Raw genomic sequence first — 19,886 nt, forward strand, 5'->3', positions numbered from 1 at the left:
GGTCATTCCTATTTCCTTTCTTGAACAGAGGAACAACATTCACCACTCTCCAGTCCTCTGGCACTATCCCCATGGACAGTGAGGACCCAAAGATCAAAGCCAAAGGCTCTGCAATCTCATCCCTTGCCTCCCAAAGAATCCTAGGATATATCCCATCTGGCCCAGGGGATTTATCGACCCTCAGGTTTTTCAAAATTGCTAATACACCTTCCCTCAGGACATCTACCTCCTCCAGCCTATCAGCCTGTATCCCATTCTCATCCTCAAAAACATGGTCCCTCTCCTTGGTGAACACTGAAGAAAAGTATTCATTCATCGCCTCTCCTATCTCTTTTGACTCCATGCACAAGTTCCCACTACTATCCTTGACCGGACCTAACCTCACCCTGGTCATTCTTTTATTTCTCACATAAGAGTAAAAAGCCTTGGGGTTTTCCTTGATCCGACCCTCCAAGGACTTCTCATGCCCCTCCTAGTTCTCCTAAGCCTTTTTTCTAGCTCATTCCTTGCTACCTTGTAACCCTCAAGTGACCCAACTGAACCTTGTTTTCTCATCCTTACATACGCTTCCTTTTTCCTCTTGACAAGACATTCAACCTCTTTGGTGAACCATGGTTCCCTCACTCGGCCATTTCCTCCCTGCCTGACAGGGACATACCTATCAAGGACACTCAGCATTTGTTCCTTGAACAAGCTCCACTTTTCATTTGTGCCTTTTCCTGACAGTTTCTGTTCCCATCTTATGCTCCCTAATTCTTGCCTAATCACACCATAATTACCCCTCCCCCAATTATAAACCTTGCCCTGCCGTAAGGCCCTATCCCTCTCCATTGCAATAACAAAAGACACCGAATTGTGGTCACTATCTCCAAAGTGCTCTCCCACAACCAAATCTAACACTTGGCCCGGCTCATTTCCCAGTACCAAGTCCAATGTGGCCCCACCTCTTGTCGGCCTATCCACATATTGTGTCTGGAAACCCTCCTGCACACACTGTACAAAAACTGCCCCATCCGAACTATTTGACCTATAAAGGTTCTAATCAATGTTTGGAAAGTTAAAGTTCCCCATGACAACTACCCTGTGACCTCCACACCTATCCATAATCTGCTTAGCAATTTCTTCCTCCACATCTCTATTACTATTTGGGGGCCTATAGAAAACCCCCAACAACATGACCGCTCCTTTCCTATTTCTAACTTCAGCCCATGTTACCTCAGTCGGCAGATCCCCCTCGAACTGCCTTTCAGCAGCTGTTAAACTAATAGGCTTACATTAACACTGCAATGAAGTTACTGTCACCACATTCCAACACCTGTTTGGGTACACTGAGCAAGAATTTAGCTTGGCCAAATGCACCTAACCAGCATGTCTTCCGGACTGTGGGAGGAAACTGGAGCACCCGGAGAAAACCCACGCTGACAAGGGGAGAACGTGCAGACTCCACACAGACAGTGACAAAAGCCAGGAATTGAACCTGAGTCCCTGGCGCTGTGAGGCAGCAGTGCTAACCACTGTGCCACCACTCCTGACTTGTGCCTTATAGATGGTGTACAGGCTTTGGGGGGGAGGGGGGGGGGAGTCAGGAGGTGAGTTACTCTGCAGGATTCTCAGCCTCAGTATATATATATATATATATATAGTTAATCCAGTCCAGTTTCTGGTCAATGAAAACCCCCAGGATGTTGACTTACCACTTTGGACCAGCGTGTTGAGGGAGAATGGTCAGCCCGTGTGGGATGGAGACAGGAGGGGAGTTGGCTGGCTGGGGGAAGGAGATGGAACCTCGAATTGTCAGGGAGGGAGGCACGCGGGCAGGGGGCGGAGTCAAGGTGGCGGCTTGATTGCGGCTGCGCGGTGGGTTGTCTCCACCGCGTCCTCTTTACACCTACATAAGGGGCCGCCGCCGCTGCTCCCGCTCATTGTTGCGCTGCCGCTGATGGATGAGGCTGTTGAATTTGAGCAGGTGGGTTTGTCCATGACCACGACGGCACCGCTGCCGCCGCCCGTTACGGACGGTGGCGCCCCCGCCCTTGTCGTTGCACCTCTCTCTGCCTCCCCCGAGCCGGGTCCCCCAGCGCCACCGCCCCCGCAGCTCTCCGCCTCTCTTCCCACGGTCGTTGCCGCCGCCAAGAAGAAAAGCACGTACCGCTCGGTGGCCGAGCACATCCTGGAGGCGGTGGCCGCCACCAAGGAGCGCCAGGCGACCCCCACTGCTGCCAGGCGAAAGACCATCTCGGCCGCCGACTACGAGGTGGACGGCGCCCGGCCTCGCCATTCTTCGGCCGGTAAAAAGTCGTCGGCCCGAGGCGGTAAACAGGAGGAGGCCGCCAGAGGGGAGACTCAGAAGAAAGCCGCCGTCGCCAACAGGAAACGTTCTCCTAAGAAGTCGTCGTCGGCTGCCGGAGGATCGCACCGGAGTTTCAAGGTGCCGAAAGCCCTCAAAAAGTCGTCCAAACTGAGAAAAGCCCCCAAGCGGCCGGTGGAGAGGAAGCGAGTGGCGGGAAAGAGGAGAAAGAGGCACCGGCAGCAGAGAAAACATCTTAAAAAATACCCCACGATAAAAGGGCTCTTTTAAGAACCATTCACATTTCCATAAAAGAAATAACCGAAAAAACGACCTCAATTAGAGCAGAGTTTTGTCAAATGAATTGTTATTTATGAACTTCCTGTCACTGCCATTGTGACGGAACTTAGTAAAAAAAGCATGTTTGTAATACCGATGATTTACTTTTAAATCAGTCACCGAATAAAATAAATGTCAGCTGATGCTCCTAACTGCAGATCTTGTGTTGATTTTGTTTTATTTTGATTAACCCGGGGACTCTTACCACAGCGGGAAGTGGAGGATATGAAGACAACAGTGGGTTAAAATAAAGTTTGGTCAAAGAAGAAGCGTCTCTTTATTGCACTGAAAACTTTATTTATAAAGAACACATTAAATTGTATAGTAGAAAAGCAAAATAAACGGCTGCGACTCAGTTTTGTTACCTATTTACACACATTTCCAGCAATCTTTGTTATAGTTACTGACAACACATAGAATTAAAAGATTTAAGAAACATCGTGTAGCGCGGCTAAAATTAAGAGCTAATGCTCCAAATTCGACGGGTTGAACCTTGTCCTGAGCCACTCTCCGAGTCTGTCTCCCTGACTCAGAGATTTCGATGAGTTTTCTGTGAACAGACCTTTCTTCCCCACGGGAAGATGTGAAAAGAGGAAACACCCTCGCCGCTCGCGCCTCGCTGCGCCTGCGCCAACCGGAATTGCCCTTCTGATTGGTCCAGGCCGCCGAGCGAGGGAACACCACCTGCTACCCGATTGGTCCAAAGCGCAACCTCGACCAATAAGAAAACGGCACTCCCCAATCCCTCATTAGCATAAGGCCACTATATATATGAGAGGATGCGGGAGTTTTTCAATCTGTTTTCCGCCCGAGTCGGACGAAGTGGAGTTGGAATGCCTGAGCTTGCGGCTAAGGGCGGCGCGTCCCGCAAGGCGTCCAAACAGTCGCTGACCAAGGTCACCAAGAAGCCGCCCAAGAAGCGGAGGAAAGCCCGCAAGCAGAGCTACTCCACTTACGTGTACCGGGTGCTGACCCAGGTCCACCCGTCCACCCGCATCTCGTCCAAGGCCATGAACGTCATGAATTCTTTCGTGGTCGACATTTTCGAGCGCATCGCGTCTGAGGCATCGCACCTCATCCACTACAACAAGCGGCGTACTATCTCGGCACGGGAGATCCAGAGCGCAGTCCGCCTCATGCTACCGGGCGAGTTAGCCAAACACGCCATCTCCGAGGGCACCAAGGCGGTCACCAAGTACACCAACTCCGCCTAAGTCGACTACACAAAGATTAAAGAGTACATATATAATACATAAAGCAAATCGACACAACGGCTCTTTTAAGAGCCACACACAAAAACAAAAGGGCTAATTTCAAAGTTTATATCGACTAGTATATACCGGAGTTTAATCAGACTGAACAAGTTGGTAATTCGAATAAATAGTTACAAATTACAGAATGAAGTTCAATTGGCAAATGTAATGTCATTTATCTCAAGAGGCTTGGAATACAAAAGCAGGGATGTACTTCTGAGGCTTTATAAAGCACTGATTAGGCCCCATTTGGAGTACTGTGAGCAATTTTGGGCCCCACACCTCAGGAAGGACATACTGGCACTGGAGCGGGTCCAGCGGAGATTCACACGGATGATCCCAGGAATGGTAGGCCTGACATACAATGAACGTCTGAGGATCGTGGGATTATATTCATTGGAGTTTAGGAGGTTGAGGGGAGATCTGATAGAGACTTACAAGATAATGAACGGCTTAGATAGGATGGACGTAGGGAAGTTGTTTACATTAGCAGGGGAAACTAGGACGCGGGGGCACAGCCTTAGAATAAAAGGGAGTCACTTTAGAACAGAGATGAGGAGAAATTTCTTCAGCCAGAGAGTGGTAGGTCTGTGGAATTCATTGCCACAGAGGGCTGTGGAGGCCGAGACGTTGAGCGTCTTCAAGACAGAAATTGATAAATTCTTGATTTCTCGAGGAATTAAGGGCTATGGGGAGAGAGCGGGTAAATGGAGTTGAGATCAACCATGATTGAATGGTGGAGTGGACTCGATGGGCCAAATGGCCTTACTTCCGCTCCTATGTCTTATGGTCTTATGGCTTCAGCCCATGAATGTAATTCTCTTAATTGCCTCTTCCCATCAATACATCCCATTACATTTCCCATTGCATTTAAATTTCTCCAGCCACAAAAGTGCTGCTGAACACAGGAACAGGGTTAGGCCATTGAGCCCATCGTAAGAGGTGGCGGCACATTGAATTAGCACTGCTGCCTCACAGCATCAGGGACCTGGATTCAATTCCCGGCTTGGGTCACTGCAGAGACTGCACGTTCTGTCCGTGTCTGCATGGGTTTCCTCCAGGTGCTCCAGTTTACTCCCACAGTCTGAAAGATAGGCTGGTTAGGCGCAGAGGCCGTGCTATATTCCCCCTCAGTGTCCCCTAATAGGCGCCGGAGTGTGGCAACTAGGGGACTTTTACAGTAATTTCATTGCAGTGTTCATGTAAGCCTATTTGTGACACTAATCAATAAACTTTAAACTTTAGATCATGGATGATGTGTCCTGACTCCATCTACTCATTGGCCCATATCCCACATCTGACTTCATGATTAAAGCGAATAACGGTTTCCCCACTGTCACACATTGATTTTCCAGCTGTTTCTTTTTAAATAAGAGGCTCGGAGTATTTTAAATCTTAGTTATGCTCTCTTTAAAGTGGCTGTTCTTTCAAGTGTAGGATCTTTCTTAAATTGTGCAGGAGATGCTGTGCAGGCTCTCTCTCAGTAAATCAAAGATTTCTCCGATCAATCCTTGGCATTTTTGGCTAAGATCAACCGTTAGATCAAGCCCAAGATGGGGTTTAATGCCTTATGTTCTCAACTTGGATCTTGTTTGTCTCGCTTGAGAGGACCCTGAATTAGATTCAATTTTAATTTGATATTTGGAGCAAACAATGAGTTAGATTTGGGTTTGCTCGGTCCGCTCTAAGGATGGAGTAAAAAATATATTTCAAAAAACGTGGCAACAGCAACAAAGAAAATCATGGCTATGGGATTGAATTTTTTTGAAATTATTCCTTTCTCAAAGCCAGTGTGCAGAGTGGACAGGGGAAACCCTTAAATCCCTCATCCAGACACAAAACATTAGCTCTATTTTCTCTCTCTCCACAGATGCTGTCAGACCTGCAGAGATTTTCCTGCATTTTCCTGTTTTTGTCGCCTTTAATGCCCCTCCTCGCTTGTTCTAAAAAAATTCAAAATCATAGTTAGCCCCCTCCCTACCCCCCCACACCCCCATCCCCCCCCCCCAGCCCCCCCCCCCCACACTTCTCCACCAGCCCACAGGGGAGACAGACAAGATACAAGCTGGCAAGAACACAAATTATATCTGGTATTGGGCTTGATCTTAGCGGCGGGATTGATCGGATAAATCTTTTTGTTTATTGTTTTACTCCATCCTTAAAGTTACAAAGCCAATGTTCAAAATAGCATCTCAAATGCACATCTAAATATTTCTCTGCTTCCACCATCCTCTCAAGCAGCGAGTTCCAGGTTCCCACCGTGCTCAAGGTGATAAAACATTTCCTCACATCCAGTGGTGGATTAACTACTATCTGGATCCCTAGGCTGAGCTTTAGTAAGGCCCCCTGCCTCACCCTTCGTTGAATAGAATAAAGTGACGTTAAGTGACGTTAGATAACTTATATCGTTGTACTATGTATAATGAACTACATGTATAATATCATAAAGTTATATGAATCAATTGCAGCCCTTTTATTCATTTATTTTTCATTTTCTTTACATTTGTACTTTAAAAAGCTTCCGTGTATTTTGGTTTACAAAAGTGTCGATAACAGCATGTAAATCAACAGATCGAAGCATGTCTGATTCAATGTGCATGAGTGCCAGTGACTAAAGGCCTGATTTTACCATTTTGAGCCTAAGTGCCGAATCTGGGCATCAAATAGATCCGAGCCCGGAATCCTCTTTCCAGCGCGCCCATACCCTTTTTGCCGACTCCGGTCCGAACCGCGCAGTGGGCGGGGCTTAGCGCTGCCGGAACGATCGGAGCTCTGAACTGCGCATGCGCAGTTTGAAAAAAAATCTGAAGCAGCGCGCCCGGGCGGGAAAGAAAACAACAGCAGAGAGAGCAGAGAGGGGGGGAGGATGGACTTGGGAGAATCTTACAAACTGAAAATAATGTAGCATCTTCTTTGTGCTGCCTAATTATCTATGGGAAAGGTAATTAAACTACAGTGTCCTAGTGAGCAATTAGTGGCCTGTATAATACATTTGTGATCTGTAACTGGATTGTTGATGTCCCTGTAGCCATGAGCCAGGTGCTCAAATGTTCAGAGTCATGTGGTGGACTTGGAAGAATTGTCCCCGTGGTGGAACTTGGTTGGAAATAAGATTCAAGGAGATTACTAAATCTGGGAAATCAACCATAGTGAAAAGAAGTTTGTATTGGCAACTCTTCTCTCACATTCCATGGCAGATGTGCCCCTACTTATGAATGTGATTTGCATGGGCAATGTTGGGTGCAGCTAATCTGCCTCTGGAGCAGCCTTGAATCCTTTCTTTCATCTTGTTTTCATCTGAACATTGCACAGAATTAGAGGAATTCCCTTTGGAAGATAATGTCAAAATTATAATCACAGGAACTAAAAACCTGACATGTCAGGTTTTTAGTTCCTACGATTATAATTTTGACATTATCTTCCAAAGGGATACCTTAGAAACCTGAAGCTCTTGACCATTTTTACTTCATCCTCATTGAAGTCAACAGGTTGCTGCGCTTCCTGAAGTCAATGACTATCTCCTTCATTTTGTTGACATTGAGGGCGAGATTATTGTCATTGCACCAGTGCATGAGGTTCTCTATCTCATCTCAGTGCTTCCCGAGTCTTGCCGTTTATCATGTATACCCTCTTCCTTGTTTGTCCTACCCAAGTGCATCACCTCACACTTATCTAGATTGAATTTCATTTCCCACTGATCAGCCCATCAGACCAGCCCACCTTTATCCTCCTGTAATCTAAGGCTATCCTCCTCACTACCCTACCAATTTTCATATCATCCATGAACTTTCTGATCAACGCTCCTACTGTCAACTCTAAATCACTTTGATAAACCACAAACAGCAAAGGCCCCAACACTGAAAGAAGAGCAAATTTGGAAAATCAAATAATGGCAGATATTAGCAGGAATATTGTGTACAGTTCTAGGCACCACACTATAGGAAGGATGTGAAGAAATTGGAGGGCGTGCATAAGAGGTTTACAAGAATGATTCCAGGGATGAGAAACTTCAGTTATGAGGAGAGATTAGAGATATTAGAGTCCAAAGATGTGCGGGTTAGGTTGATTGGCCATGCTAAAATTGCCCCTTAGTGTCCTGGGATGTGTAGATTAGAGGGATTAGCGGGTAAAATATGTAGGGATATGGGGGTAGGGCCTGGGTGGGATTGTGGTCGGTGCGGGCTCGATGGGCCGAATGGCCTCTTTCTGTACTGTAGGGTTTCTATGATTCTATATTGGGACTGTTCTTCTTTGAGAGCAACAGGCAAAGAGGAGATTTGATAGAGATGTTCAAAATCATGAGGGGGCTGGACAGAGTAGACGGGGAGAAACCGTTCCCATTTGTAAAAGGATCGAGAATGAGAGGGCACAGATTTAAAGGGATTTCCAAAAGAAACAAATGTGATGTGAGAAAAAACTTTTTCCCACAGCGAGTTGTTGGGGTTGGAATGCACTGCCTGAAAGTGTGGTGGAGGCAGGTTCAATCGAGGCGTTCATAGGGGTGTTAGATGATTATTTGAATGGAAACAATGTGCTGGGGTACAGGGAAGATGCAGGGGGATGGCAGTAAGTCATGATGGAGAATCGGTGGAGGCACAATGGGCTGAATGGCCTCCTTCTGCACCATAACAATTCTATGACTCCATTATATATTTCAGACTGGAGGGAAGCACACAAACATATTACTCAGGCATTGGTATTGAGACCATGACATTCTTCAAGCATATCAATGACCTGGACGTGGGTAAACGGGGCATAATTTCAAAGTGCATAAAACACAGCAAGGTGTTAAAAGCATTGCAAAGTCTAACACCAAATGCCAGGAAAACCTCCATCCTGATTAAAGATTACAGACTAGGATTAACTCTGTTTCTCTCTTGACTGTTTATCTCAGACCAGCTGAACAAATGCAGCATTTTCTGTTTTGTGATGAACTGTGCCTTTAATAAACGTATATATGTCATGTTTCTTGTGAGTGGTATGATTAAAATTCAGCTCGGTTTACACGGTGCCGATTTGTCTGCACCAGGCAGCTCACATGCTACGAATGCAGGCTAATTATCGATTTTAGCTGCGGATATATTTGTTTTAATGTGAGTTTTTTTTTTCCCTGGAGTTTCGGAGTAGGAATTTGATAATGTTGATCGACAGAGGCGGAAACATGTGAATGAGCGGGGCTAAGTTTTCAGGGAAAGCACACAGTTCTCTTTTATTTTTAAACAGGTGGTTTCTGAAAGAAGCAAGAGGTGTCTTACTCTCTCTTAGTCTCTCTCTCTCTCTCTCTCTGTCCCTCGAGGCTGCTGACTCTCTGTCTCTCTCGATCTCTCTCTGCAGGTTGCTGTTTGGGACTGTTATAAGACAGGTCTCTCTCTCTCTCTCTTTCCAAAGGTGTTCAAAGGCACTTGGACTGTTAACAAGTAAAAACATGTAAGCCTGTGTTGTTTGCTAACTGGTATTGAAGAGGAGTTTAAGTCTATGAGGAATCTTGCTTAAATTGGAAATAATAGAGATAGATTAGCAGTTAAGAATCGTACCCTGTCATGTTAAAGTATTTTAATTGTTAAAAGCTAAACTAGTTCATTTGATATCATTAAATGGTATTGTTAAATAAAGGGTTTTTTTTTAATAAAAGCTTCCTAATGTGTTGATAAAATCACACATGGAGTGAAACACCTTAAACGGATCTATTCAGGCTTCATAACATACTTTGGGGTTTCTGCTCTGACAACTCCACAGTTTTTATTTCAAATTTGACTCCTCTGCAGTATTTAGATACTAGGAGGACATAAACTGCTGAAATGGACAATTGAGTTTTAACAATGACATTTTGGTCAGAAGAATGAGTCGAGGCAGTATCTTTTCCCCTTTATTAATCGGGGAATGTGTGCATCTCTGGCAATTGGCCAAGATCAGGTCACTGTCTGTGTGGAGTTTGCACATTCTCCCCATGTCTGCGTGGGTTTCCTCCGGGTGCTCCGGTTTCCTCCCACAGTCCAAAGATGTGCAGGTTAGGTGGATTGGCTATAATGAATTGCCCTGTAGTGCCGGGGTCGGGGGTGGGGAGGGGGGGGGGGGGCGGAGGGTGATTAGCAGGATAAATATGTGGGGTTATAGGAATAGAGCCTGGGTGGGATTGTGATCGGTGCAGACTCGATGGGCCGAATGGTTTCCTTCTGCACTGTAGGGATCTATGATTCTATTTGATGCCCATCCTTAATTGCATTTGAACTGAGTGCCTCTCTCGGCCATTTCAGAGGGCAGTTGAAAGTCAACCACATTACTGTGGCTCTGGAGTCACTTTTAGGCCAGACCGGGTAAGGACGGCAGATTAGCAGAACAAACATTTCCTCTCGGGAAGCAGGTATAGCACAGGTTATATTGGTGCAACATTGGTGGAGTGGTATTGTCACTCCACTAGTAACCCAGAATGTTTTTTTTATTCTTTCGTGGGAGACGGACACCGCCGGCTGGTCAGCATTTATTGCCCATCCCTAGTTGCCCTTGGAGGGCATTTGAGAGTCAACCACATTGCTGTGGCTCTGGAGTCACATGTAGGCCAGACCGGGTAAGGACGGTTGATTTCCTTCCCTAAAGGACATCAATGAACCAGATGGTTTTACAACAGCTGATGATAGTTTCATGGTCACCGTTAAACAGACTAATTTTCAATTCGAGGTTGAATGATTGAATTTAAATTCCACCAGCTGCCGTGATGACCCCAGAGACTGGACCTCTGGAATAGACAGCCACTGACATTATCACTATACCACAATTGCCGTATTTTCAAATAAAACCATTCAGTTTTAAAGTTGATGCAGGAACAATGAGAGCTGGAGGGGGTGATGTGTACATATCTCTGAAGATGGCATGTGAACTCATATTTCTGGGGCACTACCCATCATTATTCTTCAATTACTAAAGTTTAAAGTGTATTTATTAGTGTCACAAATAGGCTTACATTAACACTGCAATGAAGTTACTGTGAAAATCCCCGAGTTGCCACACTCCGGCGCTTGTTCGGGTACACTGTGGAGAATTTAGCAAGTGGCAAGGATGATCAATGAGGTTAGTGCAGCGGGTGTGTCTTTTTCTGCAACATCTCTAACACCTTCACATCCTTCCTAAAGGCTGGTTCCCAGAATTGCACACATCACATTAGTTGACACCTCATTCTGACAACCTGTCGGAATGTATGGAGGGTGATGTAGCATTTTATTCAATCCTCTTCATTCAATGCTTTTTTACTGTTTTTATTTCAGGTTTCTGGAATTAAGAATCTACTGGTGACCATGAAACCATTGTCGATTGTCAGAAAAACCCATCTGGTTCACTAACGCCCTTTAGGGAAGGAAATCTGCTGTCCTTACTCAGTCTGGCCGACATGTGACTCCTGAGCCACAGCAATGTGGTTGACTCTTAACCGCCCTCTGAAATGACCTAGCATGCCATCCAGGTTCAAGGGAAACTAGGGATGGACAATAAATGCTGGGCAGCCAGCAATGCTCATGTCCCATGAATGAATGAAAAATATAGCATTTTGCTTTTTTTTGACAAACTAGATTTGGGTTTGGAAGTATCATTTTGCTCACTGGTCTATGGGATTAGCACACCTTTAGAATCATAGAATCATAGAATCACAGTAGTGCGGAAAGAGGCCATTCAGCCCATCGAGCCCAGACTGACCACAATCTCATCCAGGTCCTATCCCCATAACCTCATACATTTTCTCTAGCTAGTCCCCCTGACACTAAGGGTCAATTTTACATGGCCAATCCACCTAACCCGCACATCTTTGGACTGTGGGAGGAAACCGGAGCACCTGGAGGAAACCCACGCAGACACGGGGAGAATGTGCAAACTCCACACAGACAATGACCCAAGCCAGGAATTGAACCCGGGTCCCTGGCACTGTGAGGCAGCAGTGCCAACCACTGTGCCACCGCACCACTCTAATTAGTGGTAGATATTGTCAGTGCAGACTCAATGGACCAAAGGGCCTTTTCTGCATTTGCACAGCTCTATAATCATTTACATTCAGACATCAGGACATTCATGTTTTAAAAATGGCACTGCACAGCAAGATCCCAAACGCTGTTCCATAATGGTTGTGGCTACACTTAATACATCGCCTCACCCCAACTCAATATTTCCCTCAACATCCTCTCTTTTCCATCTCTCTCTCTCAGTCTGTTTCTCACAGGCCAGAATATGGAGAGACAGCAAGGGAGGGAGGGAGAGAGAGAGAGAAATCCACATTCAGTCCCTCAACAAACCCAATTCAAAATGCTTCCTGCACATTGCCAGTCCCAGGGAGTGGAGAAAGAATGGGAATGTGTTACTGTTCATGTGTTACTGATGAATTGTGGATTGATCACATCCATGTGCCAGGATGGTGCCGGAGAGTTGTGACTCTTTGTGAGCTATGATAGCACGCAAAACAATACTTTTCACTGTATCTCGGTACATGTGACGATAATTTTTCTTTATTCATGGGTGTCGCCAGCTGAGTCAGCATTTATTGCCCATCCCTTAATTGCTCTTCAACTGAGTTTCAGAGGCACTTAAGAGTTAACCACATTGCTGTGGGTCTGGAGTCACATGTAGGAATGTCAGGTAAGGACGGCAGATTTCCTTCCCTAAGTTTTAAAGTTAAAGATTTTTTTTAAAGTTTATTAATATGAGTGTCACAAGCAGGCTTACATTAACACTGCAATGAAGTTACTGTGAAAATCCCCCAGTCACCACACTCCAGCACCCTGCTTGGGTACACTGAGGGAGAATCTAACATTGCCAATGCACCTAACCTTTCAGACTGTGGGAGGAAACCGGAGCAAACCCACGCAGGGGCGGGGAGAACGTGCAGACTCCACACAGACAATAATCCAAGCCAGAAATCCAACTTGGTGCTGTGAGGCAGCAGTGTTAACCACTCTGCTACTAAAGGACATTAGTGAGCCAGATGGGCTTTTATAGCAATCGACAATAGTTACACGATCATCAGATGTGCATCAGTTTTAAGTGCAGATGTTTATTAAATTCAAATTTCTGCCTTGGAGGGATTCGAACCCGGGTCTCCAAGAGCATTGCGAGCCCAGTGACAAAACTGCTTCCGCATCCCATCCCCTTAATATTAAATCAAATCAAATCAAAATGATACCTGGAGAGGGCTGTTGCTGCCACGATTATGCTAATTGAGGGTGGAGCCGGCGCCGATTTCCATTGGCTAAGCGCTCGGAGTATTCCCAATTGTCCTCCTGAATCGACGTCCAATCAGAAACAAAGGACTTCACCAACCAATGAGAAATAACGGGGTGTTTATCCTGCCGAAAGGTATAAAAGGAGAAGCGAGGAGCCGCGGGCTCATTGAAGGGTTGTGAAGGTTTGAAGTTGAAGGAACGAAGTTGCAGGAACATGTCGGGTCGCGGTAAAACTGGAGGCAAAGGGCGCGCTAAGGCCAAGACTCGCTCCTCCAGAGCTGGTCTCCAGTTCCCGGTGGGCCGTATTCACCGGCTGCTGCGGAAGGGCCACTATGCCGAGCGGGTGGGCGCTGGGGCGCCCGTCTACTTGGCCGCTGTGCTCGAGTACCTGACCGCCGAGATCCTTGAGCTGGCTGGCAATGCGGCCCGGGACAACAAGAAGACCCGCATCATCCCCCGCCACCTGCAGCTCGCCATCCGCAACGACGAAGAGCTCAACAAACTGCTGGGAGGTGTCACCATCGCTCAGGGCGGCGTCCTGCCCAATATCCAGGCCGTGCTGCTGCCCAAGAAAACCGGCCACCCCAGCAAGGTGTACGCCTGAAGGACTATAGATGATTCAAAAACGACAAAAGGCTCTTTTCAGAGCCATTCACCTCTTTTCTGAAAGAGTTTGATCCAAATGGCCATTGGGGAATTTTAATTCTAAGAGGGACTTACTTTAAATCTTTTAAACTTTTTTCCAAACTGGAATCTGCTTTTCGTTTGAACTTTTTCGCACTTCACTTTTTTTGAGGAAAATACTCGAGGAAAAATGACCGACCTGTTGCAAACAAACAAAACCAATATCTACATTGGACAATCCTTTTTCAAAGACAATTCGACTGGACAGTGCAGTGTGTCCACTAGTTGCAAAGAACAGGAATGTTTGGCTTTGTGATCAAGAATATTAAAGATCGATTACTTCAAAAGAATTGTCTCGGTTTCTTGTCCTTTTAAACAAGTTCATTTGAAGAGGTGATGCATGTATTTTCTGTGTTAATTTTGTTGGGGTTGGTGAGTCTTTGACCCTTTTCTGTCGAAGGGAAGGGAGAGTGTCCACTGTGTCTCCTATCGGTGCATAGCTGTGGGTCCAGTTGATGAGGGAAAGGCAAGTTCAGCGACTAAAAACAGGAAAGACGAGAAAAATAAGACACTGACGGCACCGCAACACTAAAAAGTTGCGTTTTCTTTATAACCAAGAAGTACATGGGAAGGGAAGGAACAAGCGGCTCACTTCCTGCCAAAAACAGTTCTAAAAGGTTATCCATTTCCAAAACGCCAGGGTCACTGGCCATCGTCCTCTTTTGATTGGGGTAAGATGTCCTTTCGTGAGAGGAGGAGGGAAGGTTAATAATTTTAAAAGATGAAACTTGAATGCGAGATCTCCGCGGTTTGTGGCGGCATAATTACTTCGTTCAGGAAAGCGTTCCACCCTTTAATTTCTATACTTTCGAAGCAGTCATTCGTTTTTTTTCCTCTTTAATTATGTATTGTCCGTGTTCTTAAACGCCCCGAGGTCCCCATTTGGAGTATTGTGAGCGGTTTTGGGCCCCGTATCTAAGGAAGGATGTGCTGGCATTGGAAAGGGTCCAGAGGAGGTTCACAAGAATGATCCCTGGAATGAAGAGCTTGTATGAGGAACGGTTGAAGACTCTGGGTCTGTACTCGTTGGAGTTTAGAAGGATGAGGGGGGATCTTATTGAAACTTACAGGATACTGTGAGGTCTGGATAGAGTGAACGTGGAGAGGATGTTTCCACTAGGAGGAAAAACTAGAACCAGAGGGCACAACCTCAGGCTAAAGGGACGATCCTTTAAAACAGAGATGAGGAGGAATTTCTTCAGCCAGAGAGTGGTGAATCTGTGGAACTCTTTGCCGCAGAAGGCTGTGGAGGCCAGGTCATTGAGTGTCTTTAAGACAGAGATGGATAGGTTCTTGATTAATAAGGGGATCAGGGGTTATGGGGAAAAGGCAGAAGAATGGGGACGAGAACAAAATCAGCCATGATTGAATGGCGGAGCAGACTCGATGGGCCGAGTGGCCTAATTCTGCTCCGATGTCTAATGGTCTTATGGTCACTTCGGCGATGTACAAATGCACTCAACTGATCCAGAGTTTTGAAGACAATGAAAGGTAAATAGAGGAAAGAAATAAACTTCTACCCGCTTCTGAAGTCTAAAAAAAATTCCACCCATTTGAAATCGCCCAGGTACATTTTCATTTCACGACACATTATAAATGTATTGTGATTATGATTCCTTGTGACTAATTCCTATCCAGGAAATTTTTGGGAAACGTTTAGCCTAATCTGCATTCGATCCTCTTTTCCTCCGCACTATATATTTCTTTCTCAGTTTCTCTTGAGAAATGGTATCTGACTTAAGATTTTTACAGCATTGCCCGTTTTATTTTTATTTGCCTGCCGCACAAGGCAGACAAAAGGGCGTTTCCATGTGTCACAAAGTGGGGAAACAGCGGAAAAGGGTTTGAAAGCATTTAGTTATTATTTTTAAACTCAGGATACCGGTGGGAGACAAATGGGGCAACTGCAGGGTATAAAAAGCCAAACTGATTTCAAAATGTTGTCACAAAGTCAAAGGCTAAATTTTTTGAGTAAGACTAATTAAGGCGCATTTTCCAGAAATTTGCAACAACAAAAATCTTATTGTTACGTATGTGGGTTTTTTTGCAGTTTTGCCCATTTTTGTGCAGATTGCTGAAACAATCCGTCAAGGTGATGTAAACCTGCACTCAGTTTTATTTTGCTCTGTTGATGTGGTTTGAAAGGTCAAAATTGCACTTACAAGTTGTTAAACTAATTTCAGCAGGTATTCAAAATGCTAAGATATCCCACCCACTCATAAACTCGTAGAAATCTTGATCTGTTGGAGACAATGTTGGAGCAGAAGTAGGCCATTCGGCCCATAGAGGCTGCTTTGCCATTTAATGAGATCATGGCTGTTCTGATGTGATAATCCAAAACTCCACTTTCCCGCCTTATCCCCATAATCGATTTCCTTACTTATTAAAAATCCGTCTATCTCAGCCTCGAACATATTTTATTACCCAGCCTGTACAGCCCTCTGCGGGAAAGAACTCCAGATTCACTCCCCTCTTAGAGAAGAAATTCCTCCTCATCAGTCTTCAATGGGCGACTCCCTGATGATGCTCTTGTCCTAGACTCTTCCACAAGGGGAAACAACCTCTCAACATCTCCCCTATCTCGGCCCCCTGAGCATCCTGAATAAATAGGATTTCCAACATCAGCAATAAATTGTTTTTTTTAATGTTTTATATGTTTAAGAAGGCAGATGGAATCTTTTAATGTATTAGAAATCGAATATAAGAGCAGAGAAGTTATGCTGGAACTATATAAAACATTAGTTAGGTCACAACTTTATTATGTGTAGTTCTGGTCACCTCATCACAGAAAGCTTGCCATTGCATTCAAGAGTCAGACACGATGGGCAGTGGCCTCTTCCTCTGCGTATTCGTTTCCACATTTTCTAAATATCTGAAGAGGAACGTGCAGGGATGTGGATTGAAATGCTGTGTCTGGGATGGGGGTGGGTGTTTGTGGTGGCTATCGGTAAATTGCTTCTCAGGGAAGCCATCACAGGTTCGATGGACTGAATGGCCCTGTTCGGTGTTCAGATTAGGTACAAAAAAGCATTTGTCCTCGTTTACGGGAAAACACGGGGATTGGAAGGAAAAGCTAATTTTCAGGTGCAATTCCCATGATTTCAGCACTTTAATATTTCACATTTTTCTGTTAACACAAAAGGGGGAAAGCTGAAAATTCCTGTAGTGCCATGAAACGTTTCATTTTGGGTATTCTGTAAACAATGGCAATTTGGATTAATTTGTTTATTGCAAATACATTCCCGAGAAAGGTACACCATTTTCCATTTAAGACCTGCTAAATTTGTACCACAGCCGTTCTGTAAACATCAAGTCCTTTCCAGTATAAGCTTCCTTCGACCAGAATTATTTGGTGGCTCTGAAAAGAGCCTTTGGTTTCGTTATTTCTATGCAGCTATCAGATTCAAGCGCGCTCCCCACGGATGCGCCGGGCCAGGTGAATGTCCTTCGGCATGATGGTGACCCGCTTGGCGTGAATGGCGCACAGGTTGGTGTCCTCGAAGAGCCCCACCAGGTAAGCCTCACTGGCCTCCTGCAGGGCCATGACGGCCGAGCTCTGGAAGCGTAAGTCGGTCTTGAAATCCTGGGCGATCTCCCGCACCAGGCGCTGGAAGGGCAGTTTGCGAATCAACAGCTCAGTGGACTTCTGGTAGCGGCGGATCTCCCGCAAGGCCACAGTGCCGGGGCGGTATCGGTGAGGCTTCTTCACGCCGCCAGTCGCCGGGGCGCTCTTGCGAGCCGCCTTGGTAGCCAGCTGCTTGCGGGGGGCTTTGCCCCCGGTGGACTTGCGGGCTGTTTGTTTGGTCCTGGCCATTTCCCTTCACTTTGTCTTTCCACGATTCTGTCGGTGTTCTGTGAGGAACAGCCGCTGAGCGGCTCCTTTTATAGAGCCGGCGGCCAGTCGACGCCTCCTGATTGGTTGGAAGCTCGAATCTGATCCCTGCGTCCGATTGGCGCTCCTTTCCATCCGCTCGAAGACTCAACCGTGGAGGCAAAAAAGGCGGGAAAACCAACTGTGGCGGGAAACAAATGCGCTCCTTCACCAGAATGGCCAGTGGGACCGAGCAATAACCCTTACTACTATCGTTGTGGACCCTGAATCGTGACCGCTGACCGTTGAACCATTACTTCTCGCACAATTCAATTTAAGAAAACACAAAAGTGCTGGGAAATCTCAACAGGTCTGTCAGCATTTATGAAGAGAGAGAGATTCACATTGGACTCGACACAATAACTCTCTCCCCGCAGTTTTTTCTGTCTATAATTTTAGATTCCTGCGTTTATTGTGCCAGTTTTATAGTGGTAATCCATGCAAATGTTAGCTGCGTGGGAAGGAAAGTTTTCCACGGGTAATGTGCCAGGTTAGGTTTGAGCAAAGGAAACACAAACTCAAATGGAAATGGTGTCAACCAACGCATTGTGGCACAGCAGGAACGTGGCTCCAAAGTACACATACCCGCCAGTGACCTCACTCACTGCCCATGACTGTAAAACTATGTGTAAAGATTAGGAAAGAGATCCAGTATTTTTGTCGGATTTCATTTGGTAACACAGAAGACTGCTCTATGGGGTCTTCCCGGGACGCCAAGACAGTGATCAGGGAATCAATTAAACCGCCCCCCTTGCTGAAACATTGAAGCACAAATAAAATGCCGAAATCATTAAGCAGGCCTGTGTAGTTTATTTCATTTTCGATCTCCCCTTCCCCAATTCTAAACCTTTTTTCTTGTAGAAAACAGTATAGCGACTAATGTTGGATATTCAACTGCATTGAATCAGAAACCACAATCTAATTTCAGTGAACGAAGATACCATTAATTACTAAAACATCAGATTTGATTGTTCAGAGACAAAGCGTTGGTAAAACTAATTTTAAAATTAAGCCAGGGGGTGGGGAGCAAGTCACGCACAGCTGAAGTGGGAAATCATTAAATGTTTTTTAGAGGTACTGTCCATATTTCAAATTCATTTTCGAACAACGGAGGAATAGGTCCCTTTCTGGATATCTTGAGTGGCTCTGAAAAGAGCCTTTGAGGTTTTTTTTGAGCGCGGTCTGTCTTCGTCCAGAGGCGCTCGTTATTTGCAGCTGGTGTACTTGGTGACCGCCTTGGTGCCCTCGGAGACGGCGTGTTTCGCCAACTCGCCGGGCAGCAAAAGGCGGACGGTGGTCTGGATCTCCCGAGAGGAGATGGTCTGCCGCTTGCTGTAGCGGATGAGGCGGGAGGCCTCGCAGGCGATCCGATCGAAGATGTCGTTGACGAACGAGTTGATGACGCTCATGGCAGAGGAAGAGATACCGGTGTCCGGGTGGACCTGCTTCAGCACCTTGTAGATGTAGATGCTGTAGCTCTCCTTGCGGCTCTTCTTACGCTTCTTCTCGCCCTTGGCGCGCCTCTTGGTGGCTGCTTTCTTCAGCCCCTTCTTGGGAGCCATACCCTTTGCCGCCGCTTCAGGCATCGCCGATTGAGCTGAAGAATAAGCCGTGGTGGACACGCTACCCTTGGGCGCCTGAATTAATAGCTCCTCGTATGCAAATGAGGAATCAGCGAGCGGCAGATTCCTATTGGACCAGAGCGCCAAATCCGAGAGTATCCTTTCTGTGATGGCAACAATGGGCGCCAATCAGCCAATCAGAGCCGCACACTGCCAGACACCCACCAGCACTGCACGGGAAAAGTACTTCTTGGCGCCACAAAGTGACACAGTCTGCTGGTGAAAACTGAATCATAGAATGCCTGCAGTGCAGAAGCAGGCCATTTGGCCCATCGAGTCTGCACCGACAACAATCCCACCCTTAACTCCATGTATTTACCCTGCTAATCACCTGATACCAAGGGGCATGACCAATCCACCTAACCTGCAGATGGATAAAGGCAAAATACTGCAATTGCTGGAATCTGAAGCAAAAACAGAAACAATGGGAGGCTGCATTTTCTCTCTCCGCAGATGTTGTCAGCCCCGCTGAGATTTTCCAGCATTTTCCTGTTTTTGTGTCTATCCCACAGCAAGAGACACTTTAGCATGGCCAATCCATCGGCACACTTTTGGACACCAAGGGACAATTTAGTATGGCCAATCCCCCTAACCAGCACATGTTTTGGATTTTGGGAGTAAACCGGAGCACCT

At 46.1% G+C, this 19,886-nt stretch overlaps 4 protein-coding genes across 4 annotated transcripts; 2 read left to right on the plus strand and 2 right to left on the minus strand.

Moving 5' to 3' along the window:
• The first annotated feature begins 3,447 nt into the window (after positions 1–3,447).
• On the plus strand, positions 3,448–3,840 carry LOC144497609 (histone H2B type 1-L-like). The gene has a single exon (XM_078219050.1). The coding sequence runs from the start codon at positions 3,460–3,462 to the stop codon at positions 3,838–3,840; it is 381 nt and encodes a 126-aa protein (XP_078075176.1). The 5' UTR covers positions 3,448–3,459.
• A 9,450-nt stretch (positions 3,841–13,290) lies between these two features.
• On the plus strand, positions 13,291–13,680 carry LOC144497805 (histone H2A-like). The gene has a single exon (XM_078219241.1). The coding sequence runs from the start codon at positions 13,291–13,293 to the stop codon at positions 13,678–13,680; it is 390 nt and encodes a 129-aa protein (XP_078075367.1).
• A 3,483-nt stretch (positions 13,681–17,163) lies between these two features.
• LOC144497806 (histone H3-like) lies at positions 17,164–17,574 on the minus strand. Its single transcript, XM_078219242.1, has one exon. The coding sequence runs from the start codon at positions 17,572–17,574 to the stop codon at positions 17,164–17,166; it is 411 nt and encodes a 136-aa protein (XP_078075368.1).
• A 1,262-nt stretch (positions 17,575–18,836) lies between these two features.
• Positions 18,837–19,217, minus strand: LOC144497807 (histone H2B 7-like). The gene has a single exon (XM_078219243.1). It carries the CDS (start codon positions 19,215–19,217, stop codon positions 18,837–18,839), a length of 381 nt encoding a protein of 126 aa, XP_078075369.1.
• Positions 19,218–19,886: the final 669 nt, after the last annotated feature.

The sequence above is a fragment of the Mustelus asterias genome, chromosome 8, assembly GCF_964213995.1.
Source record: "Mustelus asterias chromosome 8, sMusAst1.hap1.1, whole genome shotgun sequence".
NCBI lineage: Eukaryota > Metazoa > Chordata > Chondrichthyes > Carcharhiniformes > Triakidae > Mustelus > Mustelus asterias.